At 49.5% G+C, this 26179-nt stretch overlaps 2 protein-coding genes across 2 annotated transcripts in view; one reads left to right on the top strand and one right to left on the bottom strand.

Moving 5' to 3' along the window:
• Positions 1–7823, bottom strand: part of slc15a5 (solute carrier family 15 member 5) — a 17702-nt gene extending 9879 nt beyond the window's left edge. Inside the window, exons 1-2 of the mRNA XM_035402242.1 lie at positions 7412–7823; positions 585–807 (exon numbers count right to left, since the gene is read on the bottom strand). Coding sequence (XP_035258133.1) covers positions 585–807; positions 7412–7823 — 635 coding nt within the window. The remainder of the gene's footprint in view (positions 1–584; positions 808–7411) is intronic.
• A 5838-nt stretch (positions 7824–13661) lies between these two features.
• Positions 13662–16042, top strand: LOC118218686 (microsomal glutathione S-transferase 1-like). Its single transcript, XM_035401280.1, has 4 exons — positions 13662–13812; positions 14869–15001; positions 15244–15338; positions 15427–16042. The coding sequence occupies exons 2-4, from the start codon at positions 14876–14878 to the stop codon at positions 15671–15673; spliced, it is 468 nt and encodes a 155-aa protein (XP_035257171.1). The 5' UTR covers positions 13662–13812; positions 14869–14875; the 3' UTR covers positions 15674–16042.
• The last annotated feature ends 10137 nt before the right edge of the window (positions 16043–26179 follow it).

The raw sequence follows: 26179 nt of genomic DNA, 5'->3' as shown, positions 1-26179 counted from the left end.
CTGTGCTGCTCACCAGTTGAAGGAGAAGAGCCTGTGTTATTATTGACTGGACTGTGCTGCTCACCAGTTGAAGAAGGAGAAGAGCCTGTGTTATTATTGACTGGACTGTGCTGCTCACCAGTTAAAGAAGGAGAAGAGCCTGTGTTAGTACTGACTGTGTTGCTCACCAGTTAAAGAAGGAGAAGAGCCTGTGTTATTATTGACTGGACTGTGCTGCTCACCAGTTGAAGAAGGAGAAGAGCCTGTGTTATTATTGACTGGACTGTGCTGCTCACCAGTTAAAGAAGGAGAAGAGCCTGTGTTAGTACTGACTGTGTTGCTCACCAGTTAAAGAAGGAGAAGAGCCTGTGTTATTATTGACTGGACTGTGCTGCTCACCAGTTGAAGAAGGAGAAGAGCCTGTGTTATTATTGACTGGACTGTGCTGCTCACCAGTTAAAGAAGGAGAAGAGCCTGTGTTAGTACTGACTGTGTTGCTCACCAGTTAAAGAAGGAGAAGAGCCTGTGTTATTATTGACTGGACTGTGCTGCTCACCAGTTAAAGAAGGAGAAGAGCCTGTGTTAGTACTGACTGTGTTGCTCACCAGTTAAAGAAGGAGAAGAGCCTGTGGTGGTCGTAGCCCTGCACGCTGTAGGCTCCCAGGGGGCACAGGATGGCGCGGATGCCCCCGATGCCCAGCGCAGCCGCCAGCAGCCCCGTGTAGAAGAGCGCCTGCTGCTCACCGTGCTCCAGCGTGTGCGTGGCGTGGTGCGTGTCCGTGTAGAAGTCCTCGAACGGAAAGGCCACCACGGGCAGCATGGCGGTGCCTGGCGGGAATGTCATAAAATGGCGGATGAAAGACAATCCAACTGAACAGTGTGCAGGTTTCAGGAAGTTCAGATTTACACCCGAGAGACCACAGACAAAATGAAGCATTTGCAAAATATAGTTAAAAAAAAAAAAATCATCTGGCAAAGGTACCGGCAATTTTAATTCCCTTCCCGCCCTTTCCGACAGCCTCCAATCTCAGAATCTCATTAAACCCTTTCTGTTCCAGGCTTAGTACTCTGAAAGCAATTAAGGTTAATTGTAAGTGAATATAATTTATTTTTGATTTTAAGCTGGAAAGATTTGGGAGTGTTATAAACGAACCGTGTGTTTCCAGAGCTGAAATAATGGCAAGCGCTGAAAAGGCAGCGTAAAGTTCCGTTGGATGCATTATTTACACCCGGTGGAGAGCGTGAGCTCGTCTGGAAACGAGGACAGACCACAAGACGCGGAAACAGACGAGAGAGAGAGCCATGAAGAAAACATGAAACCCCCGGTGAAGAAAGAGAAACTGGAAACGATTAAACAAATTCCAGCCTGTGCGTGGGTCCGGGGGGGGCCCGGGGGGGGCCCGGGGGGGTCCGGGGGGAGCCTTCGGGGTCTTTTATCAATCAGGGATGTGACAGATTGCGACGGGCCCTTTTGAAGCAGCGCCGCCGCGGGCCCCCAGCGCAGGCCCCAGCGCGGGTAAATAAAACATCAGCCTTTACGAGCGCTTCTCTGCTTAACAGCACCGCCCCGCTGATCAAAAGCACGCTGGCTTTGATTAATCGATCAGTGCGCTGGTGGCCAAATCCTGTCCATTGATCTGGCGGGCGGTGGGATAGCGGAATGGAGGTCAGCGCTCGAGCGAGTCTCTCAGCATGTGAAACGCTCGTCCGCACGTTCACACCGCAGCGCTCTGAGCATCGAGCTTCCTCCCGCGTCCTCCCCGCTCTGAGCATCGAGCTTCCTCCCGCGTCCTCCCCGCTCTGAGCATCGAGCTTCCTCCTGCGTCTTCACTGCTCTGACTGAGCATCGAGCTTCCTCCCGCGTCTTCACTGCTCTGACTGAGCATCGAGCTTCCTCCCGCGTCTTCCCCACTCTGACTGAGCATCGAGCTTCCTCCTGCGTCTTCACTGCTCTGACTGAGCATCGAGCTTCCTCCCGCGTCTTCCCCACTCTGACTGAGCATCGAGCTTCCTCCCGCGTCCTCCCCACTCTGAGCATCGAGCTTCCTCCCGCGTCCTCCCCCCTCTGAGCATCGAGCTTCCTCCCGCGTCTTCCTCACTCTGACTGAGCATCGAGCTTCCTCCCGCGTCTTCCTCACTCTGACTGAGCATCGAGCTTCCTCCCGCGTCCTCCCCGCTCTGAGCATCGAGCTTCCTCCTGCGTCTTCACTGCTCTGACTGAGCATCGAGCTTCCTCCCGCGTCTTCACTGCTCTGACTGAGCATCGAGCTTCCTCCCGCGTCTTCCCCACTCTGACTGAGCATCGAGCTTCCTCCTGCGTCTTCACTGCTCTGACTGAGCATCGAGCTTCCTCCCGCGTCTTCCCCACTCTGACTGAGCATCGAGCTTCCTCCCGCGTCCTCCCCACTCTGAGCATCGAGCTTCCTCCTGCGTCCTCCCCGCTCTGACTGAGCATCGAGCTTCCTCCCGCGTCCTCCCCCCTCTGAGCATCGAGCTTCCTCCCGCGTCTTCCTCACTCTGACTGAGCATCGAGCTTCCTCCCGCGTCTTCCTCACTCTGACTGAGCATCGAGCTTCCTCCCGCGTCTTCCTCACTCTGACTGAGCATCGAGCTTCCTCCTGCGTCTTCCCCACTCTGACTGAGCATCGAGCTTCCTCCCGCGTCTTCCCCACTCTGAGCATCGAGCTTCCTCCCGCGTCCTCACTGCTCTGAGCATCGAGCTTCCTCCCGCGTCCTCACTGCTCTGAGCATCGAGCTTCCTCCTGCGTCCTCCCCACTCTGACTGAGCATCGAGCTTCCTCCCGCGTCTTCCCCACTCTGACTGAGCATCGAGCTTCCTCCCGCGTCTGCACCGCTCTGACTGAGCATCGAGCTTCCTCCCGCGTCTTCCTCACTCTGACTGAGAATCGAGCTTCCTCCCGCGTCCTCCCCGCTCTGAGCATCGAGCTTCCTCCCGCGTCTTCCTCACTCTGACTGAGCATCGAGCTTCCTCCCGCGTCCTCCCCGCTCTGAGCATCGAGCTTCCTCCCGCGTCTTCCCCACTCTGACTGAGCATCGAGCTTCCTCCCGCGTCCTCCCCGCTCTGAGCATCGAGCTTCCTCCCGCGTCTTCCCCACTCTGACTGAGCATCCAGCTTCCTCCTGCGTCCTCCCCGCTCTGAGCATCGAGCTTCCTCCCGCGTCTGCACCGCTCTGACTGAGCATCGAGCTTCCTCCCGCGTCTTCCTCACTCTGACTGAGCATCGAGCTTCCTCCCGCGTCCTCCCCGCTCTGAGCATCGAGCTTCCTCCCGCGTCTTCCTCACTCTGACTGAGCATCGAGCTTCCTCCCGCGTCCTCCCCGCTCTGACTGAGCATCGAGCTTCCTCCTGCGTCCTCCCCGCTCTGAGCATCGAGCTTCCTCCCGCGTCTTCCCCACTCTGACTGAGCATCGAGCTTCCTCCCGCGTCCTCCCCGCTCTGACTGAGCATCGAGCTTCCTCCTGCGTCCTCCCCACTCTGACTGAGCATCGAGCTTCCTCCCGCGTCCTCCCCACTCTGACTGAGCATCGAGCTTCCTCCTGCGTCCTCCCCACTCTGACTGAGCATCGAGCTTCCTCCCGCGTCCTCCCCCCTCTGAGCATCGAGCTTCCTCCCGCGTCCTCCCCACTCTGAGCATCGAGCTTCCTCCCGCGTCCTCCCCCCTCTGAGCATCGAGCTTCCTCCCGCGTCCTCCCCACTCTGAGCATCGAGCTTCCTCCCGCGTCCTCCCCGCTCTGACTGAGCATCGAGCTTCCTCCTGCGTCCTCCCCGCTCTGACTGAGCATCGAGCTTCCTCCCGCGTCTTCCCCACTCTGACTGAGCATCGAGCTTCCTCCCGCGTCCTCCCCACTCTGAGCATCGAGCTTCCTCCTGCGTCCTCCCCACTCTGAGCATCGAGCTTCCTCCTGCGTCCTCCCCACTCTGACTGAGCATCGAGCTTCCTCCCGCGTCCTCCCCGCTCTGAGCATCGAGCTTCCTCCCGCTCTGACTGAGCATCGAGCTTCCTCCCGCGTCTGCACCGCTCTGACTGAGCATCGAGCTTCCTCCCGCGTCTTCCTCACTCTGACTGAGCATCGAGCTTCCTCCCGCGTCCTCCCCGCTCTGAGCATCGAGCTTCCTCCCGCGTCCTCCCCGCTCTGAGCATCGAGCTTCCTCCCGCGTCTTCACCTCCATGAGAACATCTCAAATTCATTATTTTTTTCTCTAGCTGGTTGGTACAGTATGTCGTATCCTGATGAACCAATTGGTGGAGAAAGTCGGTGTGCTTGTTTGCGTGTCTCAGTTTGCGATGTGAAAACTTGCGCATCGGTGCCAGCCCGAGGTCCCTGGATGGTCAAAACACAGAGCTGCCCTCCGACCTCCAACCTTTCTTCGAAACCCAGGTGTCAGAATGACAAGTTCCTTCAAATCACCCATTCAGTTTACAAGATCAAAAACAAACAAGGAAACTCCCCCCCCCCCCTGCAGACTTATGCTCAGTATTATGCAGAGCCGTGTCCTCCCCCAGGAAAGACCCCCCCCCCCCCGCCCTCTGCCCTCTCACAGCACACCTAGCTGGCTCTGCCTGGCCGTGTTCCCCCAGTCGATGGGGATGAGCGCGATTCGAGCGGCGGAGGAAAGTAAACTTAGCGAGCGGTGAGCGGCGAGCGGCGAGCGGTGAGGGGTGAGCGGTGAGGGGTGAGCGGTGAGCGGTGAGCGGTGGGCGGTGGGCTCCCAGCTGAGCGAGAGGCACAGCCTTGCTCTAATTCTGTCGCCGCCTCACGCTGAGATCTCAGAGTTTGACTTCAGCAGCTCTTCAGTCGTCTTTGTTGAATGACGTTTGGGAGAACGGCTTCTCACTGTTCCTTCCTGTTCCAGAATAAAAAAACAAAAACCAAGACGTGTACTCCTTACAGGAAGCTTTGGTGCTGCTCACGCTCGGCACAGTAACGTCTCCTCCCTGAGTACTGTCTCCTCATGTACGCACAGTACTGTCTCGTCCCTGAGTACTGTCTCGTCCCTGAGTACTGTCTCGTCCCTGAGTACTGTCTCCTCATTTACTTTCATTTCTCCTGATCCGCAGGAGGGCTTTACCTTTGGCATTCTGTGAAGTAACGGCAAATCTAAAATAATTTAGACTCCCGTTTACAGAAAAACAAAGACATGCCACTCGCCTCCATGGTTTGGCTGATGAAAAAAGAGTAGCCTTCCCCCCCCCCGGGACCTGCTCCCCTCTTCCTGTCTGTGCTGCTCCACATTCTCATCCACTCCAGTGCTTCCTGTCGCCTCGGCAGTGTCAGTGAACGCAGCCCAAGCTTCGCCTCCATAATTACTGCATTAATTAGTCCTGTTCTGCGCTGCTCCTCTTGCCTGTAAACAGTCGGTGCCATTTTAAGGTCTGCTAGGTAATTAGCTGATTTTAATTATTGTAAAAGTGAATTATTTCTGAAGAAAGGCGCAGGTACCGAAGGCTCTTTTCTGTCGATTTTTAACTGTGACTTCCATTTTCACAGGAAGGGTGTGAATAAGGATGACCTCACACCCATCAGGCCTCACAGGAGGAAAGTTCCAGTTGCGTTCTCCTGCCTGTTTTCCCTCAGTTTGAAACTCACTCAGAAGTTCATAATGACATCAGCGCTCCTGACTGACAGGCCCCATTATGGTGGAAATTATCTGGGTAATTATCTCCCTGAAAGGACATTTATATTCCTGCATCTGCGAGCCTGCGCATGCTATTCAGCCGCGTGGAAGCTCCTCGTTAAGATGGGGCTCTAACGAGGCGGACGGCCCGCCCCTGTTTGGAGAGAGCCCCCGCAGAGCGAGGAGATGGGCCCCTCGGTCCTGCGCTCAGCGAATCGACCGGTGAACACCCCCCAACCGTGTGACCACGCTCGCCAGCCACCTCCATCTGTACCGTGAGTCCGCCATGGCGATACCTTCTCATAAAGATACGCAGGACCGCCAACCCTTACGCTATTTACATTATATAACCACTGTTATTATTTAATATTATTTTAGATGGACATATTTCAAATATTTTTGCAGGGAATGCCTTGATATTAAACGGATGCACATTATATGAATCCTTGTGTGAGCAGTGTTCAGTTCCTTTAATTTCAGTGTTCGCTGTGATACGCAGAAGCACGTTAATAAACTCGTTTTGCGCTGATAAGCTCGTTAATAAACTCGTTTTGCGCTGAAGAGCACGTTAGTAAACTCGTTTTGCGCTGATAAGCACGTTAGTAAACTCGTTTTGCGCTGATAAGCACGTTAATAAACTCGTTTTGCGCTGATAAGCACGTTAGTAAACTCGTTTTGCGCTGATAAGCACGTTAGTAAACTCGTTTTGCGCTGATAAGCACGTTAGTAAACTCGTTTTGCGCTGATGAGCACGTTAGTAAACTCGTTTTGCGCTGATAAGCTCGTTAGTAAACTCGTTTTGCGCTGATAAGCACGTTAGTAAACTCGTTTTGCGCTGATGAGCACGTTAGTAAACTCGTTTTGCGCTGATAAGCTCGTTAGTAACTCGTTTTGCGCTGATAAGCATGTTAGTAAACTCGTTTTGCGCTGATGAGCACGTTGTTCAGGCTGAGGCCGTGGCCAGGCCTTTCTGCGGCGGGTCATGGTCAGAGTGACGGTCCCTGCAGCTCGCTCGGTGTGTCTGAGCACCGAGGGCACAGACCCGACACGGACAGACTAATGACCCTGACACCGCACCGTTTCAGGCCCTGGAAGCACGCTGTAACCCTTTCACACGCCGACTCTGGAGAGGGAGGCAGGCTCGCTGTTATCTACGCGTGTTCCTTTTCCACCAGCCTTTCAGTCGTGCTCATCACATTAAGCCATACAGGGGTGTCACAAAGCAGCCCGAAACGCTTCAGAGCAATCATTTCAGCCGCTACATCTTACTCAGTTACAATATTTTACCGTGAGGAGTATACTCTTTCTCCAGTGCCATTTCTCTGACCTTTTGGTATTGGAGGCTTCTGTGAGAGATGATATTGTTTTGAGAAGGTAGAAAAGGCTCTTAAATGGCCCTGAATGTTTTGGCAAACCGCAGCACAACCACAGCTCAGCGTGTTTCTAAAAGCGTTTGAAAGAGCTTATCCACCGTTAGCCATCCGTGGGCCTGCCTGCTGTACAGAGTTAAACAGCCACAGCTTTACAAAAACAGAAGCAGGATTAATGCCAGCGGCCTCCTCTGGAATATTTGTGCTCTTAGATAATAAATATGTACGTAGAGACGTGTAATTGGTCAGATGAATGTTCATTCTGTTCGATAATAAGCATGTATACATAGAGACGTGATTGGTCAGATACATGTTAATTCTGTTAGATAATACTCATTTATACATAGAGACGTGTGATTAGTCAGATACATAATTCTGTTCTGGTGCAGTGTGCGGTGATGCCCTGGAGGAGGCGCTGTACATACCGAAGAAGTGGAGCAGGGTGCAGAGGAACAGGACCTTGGTCCTCCCCAGGCAGGTCTCGGCGAACCAGCCCACCAGCACGGGGGTGAGGGTGCACACCCCCACGAAGGCCAGGTTGGCGGTGGCGGCCTGGCGGTTGTCGTAGCCGAGCTTGACGGTGCAGAAGAGGATCATGTTGCAGACGATGCCGAAGAAGGTGAACCTCTCGCAGAGCTCCACCAGCAGGATGCACACCATCACCTGCAGCTTCTTCCTGCGGGAGGGCGGGGGCGGGTCCGGGGGCCGCCTGGAGGCCCGACCGGGGGCCCGACCGGGGGCCCGCGCTCGGCCCTCCCACCGCCCCCCCGCCGGCAGGCTGTGGCGCCGCCGCTGGTGCTCCTGGATCTGGATCCCGCGCGGGTCGATGACCGCCATCCTGTGTGTGAGAGCGCGGTGCTGCCCCGCGGCCTGGCCAGAGTGAGACTGGAGCCCTCAGCCGCGAAACACGCTTCCCCAGAGCCGCGCGGCGGGAGGGGGCGGGGGGAGCGGGGCGTGGGGCGCGGGCGGAATTCCGCACCCTACCGTGAGCATTCCCCAGCGCCGCGGCGGCTGCCAGGTCAGAGGGCCCGTCTCGCGATCACGTGACCCGAGTGGGACCAGCGTGCGCCTTTCACACCTGACCTGACTCACCTGCAGCTCCGCAGGTACACCCCCCCCGGGCAGTTCAGCGGTGTGTGTGGGGGTGCCGGGGGGCACAGTAGGGGCCACAGTAGGGGCCCGCGTGCGTTTGGGCCGGGTTCATTTCCACAGACCGGGGTCCTCCCCATGCTGCTCAGACCCGTCTCGGGGAATTTCCACTGGCTGCTGAGCGGTCACCTCAGCCTGGGGTCCCACTGCGTCGCACACCACCACTCAGCACACGCCCCTGACCCCCAGCACACCTACACACACACCTGCACACCGCTGCACACCTCCACACACACCTGCACACCGCTGCACACCTCCACACTCACCTGCACACGCCCCCGACCCCCAGCACACCTACACACACACCTGCACACCGCTGCACACCTCCACACTCATCTGCACATACCCCCAACCCCCAGCACACCTACACACACACCTGCACACCGCTGCACACCTCCACACATGCCTTTCCCATGGCTGCGCTTCAGGTGAGATTACAAACCCGCAACCACAACCTGACTCACGTGACTTGCACACGAGCGTTGTGTTTACTACACCTCTTCCTGTTTGACTGTCTGAGGGGGATACTGGCTTTGGGGTACGGGGCCCATCCCCCTGTCCCCCATCCCCCGTCCCCTGTCCCCCGGTCACAAACAGCAGAAGCAACATGCAGAATTAAGGAGAGGTCCTTACAAACACACAGAGTATGTGGCACTTATATGTGGAAGTGGCTGACCCAATCTCAGCCTGACTGAGTCTTCTGGGGAGGGGGTGGGGGGGGGGGCAGCAATTAGGAGCCAGGTGTGAAGTGTGTGTTCTGGGGGCTTTTTCCCAGAATTGTCCCTTTGAGAAAGTGGAGCAGGTGGGTTAGCCTGTGGCTGCCTGCTGGGCTCATTAGTGCTGGCTGGCTGCTTTCTGTCGTTCTCGGCGATGGCTAATCAGAGAGCTGTTTTGAATCTTGTTTTAATTAGTGAGCCTGTGTCACCTCAGGTCTCCGGGGGGGTTGGTCACGTTTTGGAGCCACGGCGCTAGGCCTGGTGCATTATGGGTGTTTGCCTGGCAAAATGTTTTTCCAAGCGTCCGGGCAGCTGCCTGATTCCACTTTTACTCAGAGCAGACGGCAAGTGAGCCACTTCCATGGCCATACTAGCCTCCTACCGCCATGCTAGCCTCCTACCGCCATGCTAGCCTCCTACCGCCATGCTATCCTCCACCCGCCATGCTAGCCTCCTACCGCCATGCTATCCTCCACCCGCCATGCTATCCTCCACCCGCCATGCTAGCCTCCTACCGCCATGCTAGTCTTCACCCGCCATGCTAGCCTCCTACCGCCATGCTATCCTCCACCCGCCATGCTAGCCTCCTACCGCCATGCTAGTCTTCACCCGCCATGCTAGCGTCCTACCGCCATGCTATCCTCCACCCGCCATACTAGCCTCCTACCGCCATGCTAGTCTTCACCCGCCATGCTAGCCTCCTACCGCCATACTAGCCTTCACCCGCCATGCTAGCCTCCTACCGCCATGCTAGTCTTCACCCGCCATACTAGCCTCCTACCGCCATGCTAGCCTCCACCCGCCATGCTATCCTCCACCTGCCATGCTAGCCTCCTACCGCCATGCTAGCCTCCACCCGCCATGCTAGCCTTCACCCGCCATGCTAGCCTCCTACCGCCATGCTAGCCTCCACCCGCCATACTAGCCTCCTACCGCCATGCTAGTCTTCACCCGCCATGCTAGCCTCCTACCGCCATACTAGCCTTCACCCGCCATGCTAGCCTCCTACCGCCATGCTAGCCTTCACCCGCCATGCTAGCCTTCACCCGCCATACTAGCCTCCTACCGCCATGCTATCCTCCACCCGCCATGCTAGCCTCCTACCGCCATGCTAGTCTTCACCCGCCATGCTAGCTTCCACCCGCCATGCTATCCTCCACCTGCCATGCTAGCGTCCTACCGCCATGCTAGCCCCCCCCCCCCCGCACTCCAGAATTTTCTCTTCAGTCCTTCTGACGGGACGTGCAGTAAAACAAAATTTGGTTTTGTGTGATTGCATCACATGAACAGTTTCCCCCGATTCCCAGAGAAATCAGAATTTAGAGTGGTGCTGCGTTCTCTGCCCCCGACGGGGTGATCTGATTCTGGAACTACCGAAACATCAATAATGCATTTTTAACGATTAGGAAGAGCCGCAACATCAGCATTCACACGGACTGGTGTGCCACTGCAGTTCTGTGGCTCTGTTATGGTTTAGTATGACAACCACAGAGGCGGAGGAATGGCACTGGAGTCTCCTGTGTTTAGGGAGTATCTGTGTATGTATGGGTTTGTGCGTTGCTGTAGCGCTGGTGGGCGGCAGTGACTGATGTACCCTCTCTTGCGTGAGTAATGCGGCCAGTGGAGGGCTCAGCTCCTGTGTCAGCGCGCAATCTTTTCACATTCCTGTGGAAACTGAACATCCCGTAAAACCGCACGGCTGCGGCCGTGTCCCCTGAGTTTAGGCTGCATCAGGTGACACACAGCTGGGTTCCACAATGCACCCTTTTGTAGTTCTTTACTTGAGTTTGACGACATCCACAATGCAAATGGAGACCTGATGTTCGGTTCACGCCAGTACAGGGTACACTGATAATTAATATTTAAGTGTCACTGCTCCTGATCTTGCAAGACTAGAGAACCTTTCCCCTCCATATGATCAAACCAGTATACACATGGCAGTTCTGTATACTCCGTGTCACAGAGGTAAATGTTAAATTTGAAGGGTTGTATTTGTTGGCGCTTGCTGTTTAACAACCCCCCCCCCCCCCCCCCCCCGAGCGTACGCGAGATGTTCCTGAGTGTTTGTCTCTCACCACACGGCCCCGCTGAAGATGTCATATGACTCATCTTGTGCCTGGAAGCCAAACTCGCGCACATCCCCAATCTCTCAACTACACACAGCAGACACTCCTCCACTTTATTCATTTATTTATTTATTCATTTTTTGACAAACTGCCACTCGTCATACTTGGTGAAAACTAATTTATTGAGACAAAACAAATGTCTCAGGACAGGAGGAAATGAAATAAATAAATAATCTGACGAGCACGGACACATTTTTTGGATGGTGGGGGGTGAGGGGGTGTCAAAGAAGCTTCCAGCAAAAAATGAAAGGCTTCCGTCGTCCTTTTCTAGCGTCCGTGGAGACTCATGCATATTCAAATAAAAGAATGCTACAATCGAGCGGAGATAAAAAAGCTTTACCTGGATCGCGGAGTGAAATGTCATCGTGACAGCCGCAAGTCTGATCACAGCCAGGCACGGGGTGTGGGGGGGGGGGGGGGGGGGGCAGGCTTTCTCTGCCCAGCTGGAGTCCAGGCTAACTCTTCATCCATTCTACAGAGGGGGAAAAAAGACTGAGCCAGGCACAACTCCCAAATAACTCGCTGGGATAGTAGGGCTTTTTGTTTTGCTGTGTGTTACAAAGAATATTTTGCTTTTACGTTTTTTACCACTTGCTCATAACGGTCTGTTTCTCATTCTGCCCTATGTGGACGGACGCCATGTTTCCTTTTTCAACTGAAATGTGTTTTAAACAGTAATGCGCTTCATTTGACACAAAGACGCATTTCATTACTGTAAGAATTCAACACAATTATGACAACCCCCGTATCTGTGATCTGAAGTCAACGTTTATGTCATGGTTTCACACCATGAATTTATGTCATAAGTTCAGTCAGATGATTCATTGAAAAATAATGATTTAATTCTGAGCCTTCTTGTATTTTATCCCGAGTTTTGTGAAACCTCTGGAGGAGTGTTTGTTCCGTTCTGCTCTCTCTCCAGCAGGATGTTCTTTGTTGTGTATGGTCTGATCCTGCAGGTAGGAGATGGCACAGGTGGTAAACATGACAGGAAGTGTGTCATCCACTTCCTGTAGGACATTACAGGAAGTGGATGACACACCCTGACGCCTGTCACGTCAAAGCCACTTCCCTCCTTCAGCCTGGCGTCCTGTCCGAGTCTGTGATGTCATCAGACTGGGCCTCATTACGATTGGTGAACCCGTTGGCCAGTTACAAAATAAAAGTGTGCACTGAGTTTAAGTTGAAAGTGCTGGAGTCGGCGTGACTGTGGGCTGATGCCCTGGCTGCCGTGGGGCTGCTCATGAACAGTGTTTAATCAGACTGGAACACAGAGGGGCAGACAGAACCTGTTACAGAAAGACATGTCTGCTGCCTGCCCATACCGGACCAATCACTGCGCTCATTTGGGTAATTGTTATTTTTTGGGATTGCACTGGTGTCAGAGGTTTTTGTTCTCCTTGGTCTTTAGCAGTAGTTTGGAGGAAGCCCACTGGCTCCTGCTGTCTTGTTGAGGTGCAGTTCACTGTATGTTTATTCTTCTGTGGTGACATTGCTGTTAAGGGTGTTTGGTGTGGGTGTGGCCCCCCAGTGGAGGAATAGTGAACGGCAGTGAAGGATTGGTCAGTGACCACGGACTGCAGGTATATAGGCAGTTTATTGCATTTACTGGAGGGTTTTAACACATTGGTACATTCATAGAGGGGTGCTTCAAATAACCAGCGGCCTGTTTCAACACGGATTGACCATTCTGCCACCAGAAAAGCAAAACTCTCTGAGTTATTATTATTTTGTATTATTATTTTTCCTTATTATTTGTGGGGGAGACCGCCCCACCCCTGACAAAGAACAAATTTGTCTGCCATAGAGGATTGTCCAAACCATCTACCCCCCCCCCCCCCCCCCCCCCCTTTTTTTTTAAATCACTAAAATAAAATTTTCTCCAACTGCTTGACACTTTGCATAAAATGCTCCGTCTGGACAAAGATCTAAAACTCCAGCATAGAAAAGGATTCCATCTCTGGTGATATGGCCGTTTGAACCGGTGAGTGAAGCCAGTTTTATTCATGTCTAGGGCACAGTGCACAATGGACCCGTCACCTGACCCGTCATCATGACTCAGCACACAGACAGCTGCACAGTGATTGGCTGTTCATTGACTCAGGAGAGCACAGGGCCAACATGTAATATTTCACACAGCCAACTTGGTATTAATAATTATTATTCTGTTGTAAGAGGACCTTGTGTAATTATAACTAAACTCATGTCTGTTGAATGCAGTTTATTGTAATGCATGAATAGGCTGAATATGCATGCAGTAAGGGTGGGAGAAAATGCAATTTGTACCATTTCATCACACGGATCTTGGGAAAGAAAAGTGTGACTTTCCTCATCAGCCGATCGGCCGAAATAATCAGATGTTCCACCAGACTGAGCATCAGTTTACTGTACCGGCGTAACCAGTTTTGACCAGCTAGAGACCAGCTGGAGAAATACTGCAGAAACGATCGTAAACCATTTTAGAATCCCAGCTGGTGGTCTTAGCTGGAGTTTCCAGCAGGGATATCATACACCGTTCCCTAAATTCAAAATGCAAGTCTGACTTCATCACTCTGTCTGATTCCAGTAAGAATTTTTATAACTAAATTGAATATGAATATCCACATAGCAGAGGGATTTTTTTTCTGTTGCCTGTGTCTGTGTGTGTGGAGGCGGGACTGGTTTAACGTGCTTAATTCAATGCAAAGGTAACGGCAGGCTACTATCAATGATTATCTTGGCTTCGAGCCAAATTTCCCACAATTCAGCACTAAGTTTAAAAGAAGTTCAGTCTATCTGTACCCGAACAGAGGACTGTGCAGTTTGCGTTTTCTGTTCTACGAGAGCTGTCTTCAGGTAGGGAAACTGTCAAATTTGTTTTAGTACCGCTGGCATGAAGCAGTCTCTTATATTTGTAGACATGGTATTCCTGAAGGTATCGGATGTTGCAAACTATTACGTGTTGTCCTAGATTTGAGGTTTGAAACTTGGACGATTGCGATGACGCATTTTATCCCCGAGAATGCAATGCGCTCAGTCTTTCAGTTTCCGCGTTCCGTCTCCTGGACTTTGTTATAGCCCGAGTCAAATTCGGTTTATTCTGTAAATAATGGCAAACTTTTACTTATAATTATTATTTAAGTATCGTTGGTAACTACTTTCAGTTATTGTATTGTCACGACATGAAGATAACAAGAGCGTGAAAGACGAAAGCGTTCAGTTATTTTAAATGTGTTAGTTTCCATTACTAGATGTTACGAAACACGTCTTTGAATAAATTTAAGTGCTGATGGTGACATGACAACCGCTAGTTAATATTTAGCTGGCCCAGAAACGGGGGGACTGCTCCGCTGGCGCCGAATGGGTACTGTGACTTATCATTGCGCAACCATGACATGACATTGCAGGCATTTAGCAGACGCTCTTATCTAGAACGCTCTTATCTGAAACACAACTTTACATAAACAATTCTTCCCTGGTTGGGGGAAGATGGTCTCGTCTGTCTTACAAATAGTAGTGGTTCAAACCTATTATATTAATTCTGAAATGTAAAAAACACACACACACACACACACACACACACATATATATATATATATATATATATAGATGAATATTATATTGTTGTATTGATAATTTATAAATAATCATAATAATTATCAATACAAATTGAAATAATTTCTGGAAGTTTTTTTCATTGCATGAGGGTTTGGTGGTGTTTGTGCTGTGTCCCCCAGTCAGGCTTTGGACTTTATACATATATTAAAAAGTTCTCATTGAAAAAATAATGATTTAATTCTGAGTCTTCTTGTATTTTATCCCGAGTTTTGCGAAACCTCTGGAGGAGTGTTTGTTCCGTTCTGCTCTCTCTCCAGCAGGATGCTCTTTGTTGTGTATGGTCTGATCCTGCAGGTAGGAGATGGCAGAGGTGGTAAACATGATTGACAGCGAGGTCTTCCTGGCCTTCTCCACGTACGCCACCATCGTCATCCTCAAGATGATGCTCATGTCCCCGATAACGGCCTACTTCCGTTTTACAAGAAAGGTACAGTTCCCTTCTGCTCCTCCCTCTGGGTTCCACACACCTTTAGTGTGGAATAACCTACCTGAACACACCAAAGACCTACTAATACTGCTGCAACTGCTTATGCTACTGCTACTACTGTTCCTGCTGCTGCTGCTGCTGCTGCTGGTATTACTACTGCTGCTACCGCTACTACTACTAATAATAAAAAGTCTGAAGCTCGCAGAGTGAGCTGACTCCTCCTCTCCTGAACGGGTTTACAGGCCTTCGCGAACCCGGAGGACACTGGCCTGGGGAAGTCTGCAGAGGAGAAGAAGAAGATGCTGCGCACCGACCCCGATGTGGAGAGAGCCAGAAGGTCCTGGAAGCTTTTTAAAAAATCTTTTTGTAAAATCCAGCCACACAGAGAGCTGACCATGTGACCAGGCTGTGCTCTGTGCTCACAGGTGCCATCAGAACGACCTGGAGAACATCCTGCCCTTCGTCCTGATTGGCCTGCTGTACTCGCTGACCGGGCCGGACCTGCACTCTGCCCTGCTGTACTTCCGGGTGTTTGTGGGGTCACGGTTTCTCCACACGGTGGCCTACCTGGCCCCTCTCCCACAGCCCAGCAGAGCCCTGTCCTGGATGGTGGGCATGGGTGTGACCTTTGCAATGGCCTACAGGGTCCTCACTACTGCACTGCACCTCTAGGGGGCGCCTCTGAGTGCACAGAACCTTCTTCTAATCCTCTTGCCAAATAGAAGGTTTCCATTTGAATCTAACTCACAGATTTTACAAAAAATGTTTAAGTTCACTGGATACACTTTACAACACTAGGGCCTTTTCTCATTCCCTGTTTAGAATACCATGTATTTTCCAGTTTTTATTCATTTAAGCCACTTATATTTTCAGGAGAAAATCTGTTTTTTATTAGATTTTTTTGGTCAGGTACTGGAATTGAATATAAGAAATATAGGGAATTTAAATAGTCTTGGCAGATTTTGTATTTAATATCTGTGTAAAAAATATGGAAGCTAATGCACATCTGTGTGTATGTTTACTTGTGTATCACTATTCAGTGAAAAAAATACTATTACATTTTTGAATAAATGAGATAAACTCAATGAATGGCTTTGTTTGAAATTATATGAACGCAGGTTGCATGATGTCCACTAGAGGGAGACATATTAAAACTCAAATTTAATGCTTTCCACTGAAGAAGTAAATCTGGCCAAATTTTTCTGTTGTTATTACAAATTGTACCATGATTACGATGTTTTTGCTTCAATGTATCGTCAACGTAGTCTGTGTAGAATGTATACCTGGATTCAGGTATGATCCATAATCGCGGTATAACCCTGGCGCGTGGCGGGATTGCCGGTGTGGCGGGACGCGTTGTTCCGTGCTGAAGGGCTGAAGCGGCGTTTCCGCTCAGGCTCGTTAGCAGCGTGAGGCTTAATGAGGACCGGAGCGCCGCGCTCTCCGTGGCCGGGAGCTGCGGGAGATTCATGCTCCGCCCGGCCCCCGCGGGCTCTGAAACAGAAATGAACGCTTCGCAGGAATGAATCCTGACTTACGGCTCGCGCGGTAAACCATCAATCAATTGGCGGATGAATTATGACGCTTTTCTCCCGCGCGTAGCGAGCGGGGGGGGGGGGGGGGTCTACGCCACGCGCCGGGCGTCTGGACATCTCTTCTGACAGCGTCTGAACGAGACGACGCGACACAGCCGACACAGCCAACACAGCCAAAACAACACAGCCAACACAGCCAACACAGCCAAAACAACACAGCCGACACAGCCAACACAGCCAACACAGCCAAAACAACACAGCCGACACAGCCAACACAGCCAAAACAACACAGCCGACACAGCCAACACAGCCAAAACAACACAGCCGACACAGCCAACACAGCCAACACAGCCAAAACAACACAGCCAACACAGCCGACACAGCCAACACAGCCAACACAACACAGCCGACACAGCCAACACAGCCAAAACAACACAGCCTGCGCTGCCCTCTGGCTTTAAAACACCTCCGCCTCCGCCGTCTGGTCTGGAAGAAAAAGAGAAGAAGGCGTCCAAACACAGGTCTGTAACTCTACAGGCAGACAGGTTAGTGACGGAGGGTCGCGTGTGTGCAGTGGACACAGGGCTGTAACTCTACAGGCAGACAGGTTAGTGACGGAGGGTCGCGTGTGTGCAGTGGACACAGGTCTGTAACTCTACAGGCAGACAGGTTAGTGACGGAGGGTCGCGTGTGTGCAGTGGACACAGGTCTGTAACTCTACAGGCAGACAGGTTAGTGACGGAGGGTCCCGTGTGTGCAGTGGACACAGGTCTGTAACTCCACAGGCAGACAGGTTAGTGACGGAGGGTCACGTGTGTGCAGTGGACACAGGTCTGTAACTCTACAGGCAGACAGGTTAGTGACGGAGGGTCCCGTGTGTGCAGTGGACACAGGTCTGTAACTCCACAGGCAGACAGGTTAGTGACGGAGGGTCCCGTGTGTGCAGTGGACACAGGTCTGTAACTCTACAGGCAGACAGGTTAGTGACGGAGGGTCGCGTGTGCGCAGTGGACACAGGTCTGTAACTCCACAGGCAGACAGGTTAGTGACGGAGGGTCCCGTGTGTGCAGTGGACACAGGTCTGTAACTCTACAGGCAGACAGGTTAGTGACGGGGGGTCCCGTGTGTGCAGTGGACACAGGTCTGTAACTCTACAGGCAGACAGGTTAGTGACGGAGGGTCCCGTGTGTGCAGTGGACACAGGTCTGTAACTCCACAGGCAGACAGGTTAGTGACGGAGGGTCCCGTGTGTGCAGTGGACACAGGTCTGTAACTCTACAGGCAGACAGGTTAGTGACGGAGGGTCCCGTGTGTGCAGTGGACACAGGTCTGTAACTCCACAGGCAGACAGGTTAGTGACGGAGGGTCCCGTGTGTGCAGTGGACACAGGTCTGTAACTCTACAGGCAGACAGGTTAGTGACGGAGGGTCACGTGTGTGCAGTGGACACAGGTCTGTAACTCTACAGGCAGACAGGTTAGTGACGGAGGGTCACGTGTGTGCAGTGGACACAGGGCCAGCCACTCGGCTGCCATGTCTTATGCAGGATTTAGAGCAGGTGTCTGGGCTGGAAGTTTCCGGAAACTGCTTTAAATCCAGCGTCTCTCTGTCATACAGATCAGCCAGCTGGGACCAGGGCAATGCAGGTTATGGTACTCATCTGAAAGAGTGACACAGCAGGGATTTGAACCGGTAGCCCCTCAGGATTTGTCAGGTACAGTTTCCCAAACTCTATGGGGCAAAACTGTCTATTCCATGACTTGGACCAGAGGGGTAGGCACCCCGCCCCCCATCCCCCATCCCCCCTGTGGCCCAAGAGGGCCGGGCGTGGCAGCAACCGTGCCGAAACTTGGGCTGGCTCGTCACCAGACCGCACGGTAATGTGAACGGACCGGGGCTAAAGGACCACTCATCACACGTCTCAATTTGGGCCGAGCTGGGCTGGGGTCAGCAGATTGCTTATGCTGATCCCTGTGGTCTGGGCTGGGCCATTACCATAAGCAATTTAAATGCTATCGATTTAACCTTCTGGCTGCTGTAATTGAACCTCAGTTCCTGTCCCCCTCTCCCCGTCCCCCCACCCCCCCAGCTGAACTAAATTGTGCCGCCAGCCTCTATGCTGTTTGGGGAGGGGGGGCGGAGACCAGAGGAGGTAAGGGCCAATCAATAAGCACTTTGTCATGGCAACAATGGATCTGTTCAATGAACATCAAGCTCTGGTGGAGGGGAAACTGTATTTAGGGACGAGCATCATTCGTTCACCAACATAAACAGCCGCTTCTCAAACTGCTAGATTTAGTTTTCTGCCTGTTTTACAGCACTTGGTGATGTCTTTGCTAGAAGCCCTTCATAGCTGTGAGTCTAACTGGCAGGATGTCCCCACACTAATTAAGCGTGGCATGATTTGGCTGAAGCCACTGTTGATCCTGTTAGCAGATGGACTGTATTTCATGATTTTGTTGTGGAACATTCAACAAGGAATTAACTGACATAGTTTCTGATTCTCTACACCAGCCTTTGCCGAACTAAGGCAGCACCAAACGCACTTTTCAAAGTACATTTTATACATTTCAATTTAATGCAACAGTATATTCATGGGAATGAATAAATATGACAAATTCCACCTCCGAAGGGAAGACGCGTTCGTATGTACGGCTCCATTATTCATCCACCTCTGGCATTCCATGTGAGGATGTGAAATTTCTGCTTTTAATATTTTAGCACTTTAATTGAAGCAGAAATTCCTCTCCAGGTAGCGCACTACATCTTCCTGACATCCTAAAAGTACTGGAGACCTTTGAAATAAAGTGTTTTTTATTCAATTTTATTATCATAATTTATGCTTGTCAAGTTGCCCACCTTGGTAGTCTGTGGCCATTTCAGGTCTTCTGTAAAACACACACAGATGATGAACTGGTCAATGGCAGGTCTAAATATGGATGAGAGCCTTTGAAGGCACTGGATTTTTTAACCCTTTGAAGCATAGATTTTTGGGATATTTTTTTGAAATTCTACATCTGTGATCCTAGAACTCCACTGCTTTAAATTACCAGTAGGGATTGTTACATCAGCATCATAGAATGTTCAGTTAAGGACATTCTGAACACACATTTGTGACCTCACACCCTAAAGCAGGGGTCTGCCCCCCTGGTCCGGTACGGCCACAGGCTCTGCTGGTTTTTGTTGTCACTCTGTAATTAATTAATCAATTAGAGCAGCTGACAGCACAGTTAACTGACTTCACCTGGGTCTGAATTGTGTCCTGAATTTAAGGCGAGAACAAAAAGCAGCAGAGCTTGTGGCTCTCCAGGACCAGGGGTGCAGACCCCTGTGTTAAATCGTTAAAACACCATGTGACCGCTTTCGGCAGCTGTGCAGGACTGGAGCAGGAGGCTCGCTGCGTTCCTTTACTCAGGGCCTGACGCTCTACAGTCCGCTCCCGTAGGTCAGCGGAAGAGGGGTCATCCTCTCTCCATCCCGGGGCCACCTCCAGGCTGTGTGCTGACCCCTGACCTGTGACCCCTGACCCCACGCTCTCACCCCATTAAGGGGTGATATCCAGGTTGTGACCTTCATGTAGAGCAGCGCAGGAGAGGCAGGGGCAGGGGTTGGGGTTGGGGCTGGGGTTGGGGCTGGGGTTGGGGCTGGGGGGGTGGGGGGTGAGTTGGCGGATCCTGAGCGAGCTCTGGAGGACATGCTAGCGGAACGCACACAGCTGCCATGCTGCAGGTATCAAACCCTCCTTCACCCCCGTGAACCCGGGACAGACTGGAGATATTGTGAAATTTAAATGCATCATCATGATTGGGCAACACTTTACAGTGTATGAGCAAGAACATAAAGGATTGTTACTTTCAGAAACTGCAGTATATATTTTCAAATACGCTGCTGTAGAATATACGCTCACCAGCCACTTCACTAGGTACACCTGTTCAACTGCTCGTTAACGCAAATATCTAATCAGCCAATCGTGTGGCAGCAACTCAATGCATTTAGGCATGTAGATATGGTCAAGACGATCTGCTGAAGTTCAAACCAAGCATCAGAATGGGGAAGAAAGGTGATTTAATTGACTTTGAACGTGGCATGGTTGTTGGTGCCAGACGGGCTGGTTTGAGTATTTCAGAAACTGCTGGAATTTCCATGCACAACCATCTCTAGGGTTTACAGAGAATGGTCAGAGAAAGAGAAAATATCCAGTGAGCGGCAGTTCTCTGGGCGAAAATGCCTTGTTGATGGCAGAGGTCAGAGGAGAATGGCCAGACTGGTTCAAGCTGATAGAAAGGCAACAATAACTCAAATAACCACTTGTTACAACCGCGGTATGCAGAAGAGCATCTCTGAACGCATAACACGTCGAACCTTGAAGCAGATGGGCTACAGCAGCAGAAGACAACCTGGTACTAGTACCTAATGAAGTGGCCGGTGAGTGTATATATTTTCACATGTATATGGTGGGGGCAGGAAAGAGTGCTTCGCTGTTTGTGCATCATTGTGCTTGAACAACAATGGAAGCCAGTTGCACATGAACGCAATTATCTTGAGCTAGCTGTTGCTTCTTTACTCATGAAAAGTTTGAAAAAAACAACATCATGCTGTATATTTGATCGTATACATTTGATTTATCTAATGTCTGGCGCTGAACATAGATAGGGTGTCCATTCCAGAGCTGTGGAATACAAAAATAAAATAACATATTAGTGCTATACAATATAACAATGGCACTATGTCACAAAATGACACTCTTTCCCAAATATTCTAAATAATTAAGATATCTAGTTTACAAATGTATGCGGACGTGAGCATGATGAATAAAACATGGTGACATTCGCTAAGGCCATCTTAGTTAATGGCCATATATGCTCTGCTTGCTTTGTAGCTAACATACATTATTCATTTGCGTGCCATTATTTTGGTTGGTTTATTTTAACGTGAATTTGTGGCGTAGCAATGGTGTGGCAGATATGTTTTTTTTCTTTTCAGTAGTAAAATTTACCATAATTTTAATGTATTCTTAATATTTCATAGGTGCTGTGCCCGGGCCTTGGGTTCCAATGGTGGAACATATTCATACATTTTTAGCAAACTTCATAATTTCAGCAGACTGAACTCCATTCATACAAACTTGTTGACCTAATTATTTTATCTGAACTCTCAGCTCTTGCAGGGGGTTTAACCACACTATCAGAGCAGTTTACATTAAATTTACCGTTTAACCACACACTATCAGAGCAGTTTACATTAAATTTACCGTTTAACCGCACACTATCAGAGCAGTTTACATTAAATTTACCGTTTAACCACACACTATCAGAGCAGTTTACATTAAATTTACCGTTTAACCGCACACTATCAGAGCAGTTTACATTAAATTTACCGTTTAACCGCAACAAACAAACAGAATAAGGCCCAACTGCAGTCCATCCAGATAAGTCCATTACCTGATTAATGTGTGAGCACTGTGCCTGTTACAGAGTCCATTACCTGATTAATGTGTGAGCACTGTGCCTGTTACAGAGTCCATTACCTGATTAATGTGTGAGCATTGTGCCTGTTACAGAGTCCATTACCTGATTAATATGTGAGAACTGTGCCTGTTACAGAGTCCATTACCTGATTAATGTGTGAGCATTGTGCCTGTTACAGAGTCCATTACCTGATTAATATGTGAGAACTGTGCCTGTTACAGAGTCCATTACCTGATTAATGTGTGAGCATTGTGCCTGTTACAGAGTCCATTACCTGATTAATGTGTGAGCATTGTGCCTGTTACAGAGTCCATTACCTGATTAATGTGTGAGCATTGTGCCTGTTAGAGTCCATTACCTGATTAATGTGTGAGCATTGTGCCTGTTACAGAGTCCATTACCTGATTAATGTGTGAGCATTGTGCCTGTTGCAGAGGTCATTACCTGATTAATGTGTGAGCATTGTGCCTGTTAGAGTCCATTACCTGATTAATGTGTGAGCATTGTGCCTGTTACAGAGTCCATTACCTGATTAATGTGTGAGCATTGTGCCTGTTACAGAGTCCATTACCTGATTAATGTGTGAGCATTGTGCCTGTTACAGAGTCCATTACCTGATTAATGTGTGAGCATTGTGCCTGTTAGAGTCCATTACCTGATTAATGTGTGAGCATTGTGCCTGTTACAGAGTCCATTACCTGATTAATGTGTGAGCATTGTGCCTGTTACAGAGTCCATTACCTGATTAATGTGTGAGCATTGTGCCTGTTCCAGTGCTAGCAGGTCTCCCATTGGTACAGAGCACATTCCTGTATGTTTGGTCCACTCTGTAATTAGTCCAGAGTGCTGTAGCTGCCATAATTAGGCTAGCACACCTGGGTTCTGGGCGAACTCTCTGCTCCACACAATCACTGTTGACCTGTCTGTCCTCATAGGCTGCAGGCTGCTAGCTGCTACATACTGTACATCACTGTACACACTGTATATCACTGAACACACTGTATATCACTGTACACACTGCATATCACTGTACACACTGCATATCACTGTACACACTGTATATCACTGTACATACTGTATATCACATAAAATTTACAAACAGTCAGCATTCGTTATTTCATACACCTGGGACATACACAAAAACAAAGGTCTGCACATGTGTCATGAATCCCATATTGGTTTTTTATAGGACCTTTTTAAGAATGAAAGTTTAAAAAAAAAAAAAAGTTTTGTGAATGAGGCCCATTGTTTTTCCCAGATGCAGTCAGGACCCCAGACTGACTCTTCTCCAGATGGGCACAGGGCAGCTCAATGCCTGATCAGCACAGGCAGGCCCTGCTCTACCCTGCATCCTCCACACACTGCCCACTGCCTCCAGCTGTGCATAACTGATAATACTCAGCACTGTCTGTGTCTGTTGCAGCTTTAAGTCCTCTAAAGTCAGCTAGTCTTTATGCCAACGCGGATAAAGCAGATTTGCTCTGAAAGTTTGCCTGTCCGTGCTTCTATAGGGCACTAATCAGAAATAGTACACCTTCCCCCCTTTAAGATTACAAATGTGTGCTCCCTTTCAAGAGCATATCTTCCTTTCTCTGTTTCTCAAATCAAGCACAGACTGACCACATCTCATCCATTCTATTACAATAATTCGTTTCAGTTTCTTCTTCAGTAACATGAGATCTTTGAAATGTACAATCCCTTCGTCAACAAACGCATAAATACCTGATGTATTGATAGCAAGGACACAAAATAAACAGGAAATAATTATACTTAACAAGATAAACAAACTCGTGAAACTCATTTCTAGCAGTTTAAAAAAATGTATTTTCATAAATACTCAACAATTGCACAGCGCAGTTGTCCCCCCCCCCCCCCCCCCCCCCCCCATTGTGACCCATTGTGACCCATTGTGATCAATCCGCCCGAATCGCCACAGCCGTAATTAGAGCGATCTTATTGGTTGATTCGCCTGTCCGTTACGCAGTTCAATCACTGCGATTGCGTACCTGTCTCAGGTAAATTAACCTGGCACAGTCACCTGGTTCAAAGCGGATTTGTTTGGTAAATATTTAGAGTTTAGCTGTTTCGCTTAAATAAATACCAGTACAGTCAGTTTTAGCAACATTAATTCTGTGAAATAATTCATTTTCAGTCGGACTGAACATCACAGTTGTTCGAACGGTGAGGTAAGAACACTTTTTTTGAACATTTGCACTCGTTTGACTAACGTTTTTCGCGTAGCCTAGTTCCTGCGTCTAGCTAGCCTGTTACAGCAGCATTTCAGGCAAATTCAACAAGCGTGTCATATGTGTAAAAACATTTTAGCGTAAACGTGTATTTGCTACCACCCCCTGGCTAGTTGTCGTAATTTCGTTTTTGTATGACCTGGTAGCTAGACCAGAAATGACTCTTTAATACATGACAGCTGGGTTATTGGTCGGGATGTTAGTTTCAAGACGTTTTTCGAGTATTTCACGGGTTTCATCCGAAAGCTGAAAGGCAATTTTATGAAAACCAGTCGTCATTATGTGGTTTTTTTATATGGCGATTCTGTTACTGTTTGTTTGTCATATTGCTTGATTCGTGTTCCAATGTGCGTTGTGTGTGCCTAACACTGTATTGGTTCCTTTCAACTCTAGACTGGACAGAAATCTTCACGCTACAGTATTGGAGGAAGGAAAAGAACACTAGGGGTAAGTTTCATTTCAGGTGACATGTTTGGGCTCCAGGTGACATTTGCATTACGTTTTAGTAAGGAGGAACATATTAACCCTACTTTAAATAAGTAAAACATGTATAGTATTTTAAGATAACTACAAACGACCAAATATTGACTGTCATGATAAATATTGATAAAAAGGGGTACCCAGATAATTTATATTTGGCACAGGAAGAAACAATGATGCAACTGACAAAAATGACTATTTAAATTATGAAATTTGTTTTTGTAACCATAATGTGGCTTGTTGAATAGAATAGAATGTGAATATAATTTATACTGACACGATGCATTGGAGGGGAATTTTGTATTCAGTGGTAACAGAATGCATTCAGATTCATTATAAAAATGTTAAAACCCTTGCATTGTTGTATGTTGTCTGCAAAAGCATTTCACAAACAAGTAGTTTTAGTGAACAATGGTGCCATTACAGAAGGCCTTTCTACTGATCTCGCTCAGACGATACGCTTGTGAACTATGATTTGTACAATGCGTTTATGAACAAATTGGTTATGGAGTTAAGGACAGGCTGGCATGTCAAATTGATGGGTGCTTTGCTGATGTCATTGCTGAACATTTAGTATTGAGCCATAGGAGCTTCCAAACGGGTTTGATTGAATCTGAGAGGCCGAATTCTCCTCCTCTGCTCTGAGGTTTTGCAAGGATAGCTGTGCGAGTCAGAAGGCTTTGAAATGTTCTAATCTTCCTCTTTGCTGTGCATATTTCATAATGAGCTTGTGAATTTCCTTTTTTTGTGGTGTTGATAATAGAAACATTTCCTTTGTTTGGAAAGCAACACAAGAGAGGAGAACCATTCAAAGTGTGGTGTCACAATAGCTGCTGGTCGACATGGCTTTGGGGAAAAAACAAGACCAATTTTTTTAAGTAAAGGATTTAGCGTGATTGCCTGCAGTGTAACTGTCTAGCCATGACAATGGACACGAAATTGGCATTTAAATGCATTTTCCTCAGTATGAAGGTTGGGGCCTTCACGAATGGTGGCATTGTATATTCTGCATCGCATTGACTTGAGCACAGCAAACGGCGAACGTACACGTTAATACCACAGAGTCTTTGGTGAAACATCATGGCCAATGACAAACCTGCGTTTCCTCACAGATAAAAACCCCCCACGCCCTCTCCACAGTCACACCGGTGGGGTTGATCTTTTCACCTGGGTGAACTGTGCTACTGGGAAAGGGGAAAGGAAGGGATGAACTGGAGTGAGCGTTTGTGTTTTCGCTCCGGGGAACACAGGCACAGCTCCCTTTGTGCGCAGGGTTTGGGATGACTGTGTCCCCTGCAGGAAAATCAATAGAGTCAGAGCCAATTAAGGGAAAACCGCTAAGCCCTCCTTCTGCAATGCATCAACATGGCGCTTATGATTAGTCCAGTTAAATATAAATAAATTGGCCCACTTTTTTAATCAAAGCATGCTTAGCAAACTCACCGCATTC

Source organism: Anguilla anguilla, chromosome 19, assembly GCF_013347855.1.
Source record: "Anguilla anguilla isolate fAngAng1 chromosome 19, fAngAng1.pri, whole genome shotgun sequence".
NCBI lineage: Eukaryota > Metazoa > Chordata > Actinopteri > Anguilliformes > Anguillidae > Anguilla > Anguilla anguilla.
The sequence above is the reverse complement of the archived record's forward strand: the minus strand, read 5'-3'. Positions and strand labels throughout refer to the sequence as shown.

Coding starts and splice junctions, on each gene's coding strand:
- LOC118218686 (XM_035401280.1), top strand. CDS start 14,876: ATGGCAGAGGTGGTAAACATGATTGACAGCGAGGTCTTCCTGGCCTTC. Junction 15,002..15,243: donor ACTTCCGTTTTACAAGAAAG/GTACAGTTCCCT, acceptor ACGGGTTTACAG/GCCTTCGCGAACCCGGAGGA. Junction 15,339..15,426: donor GATGTGGAGAGAGCCAGAAG/GTCCTGGAAGCT, acceptor CTGTGCTCACAG/GTGCCATCAGAACGACCTGG.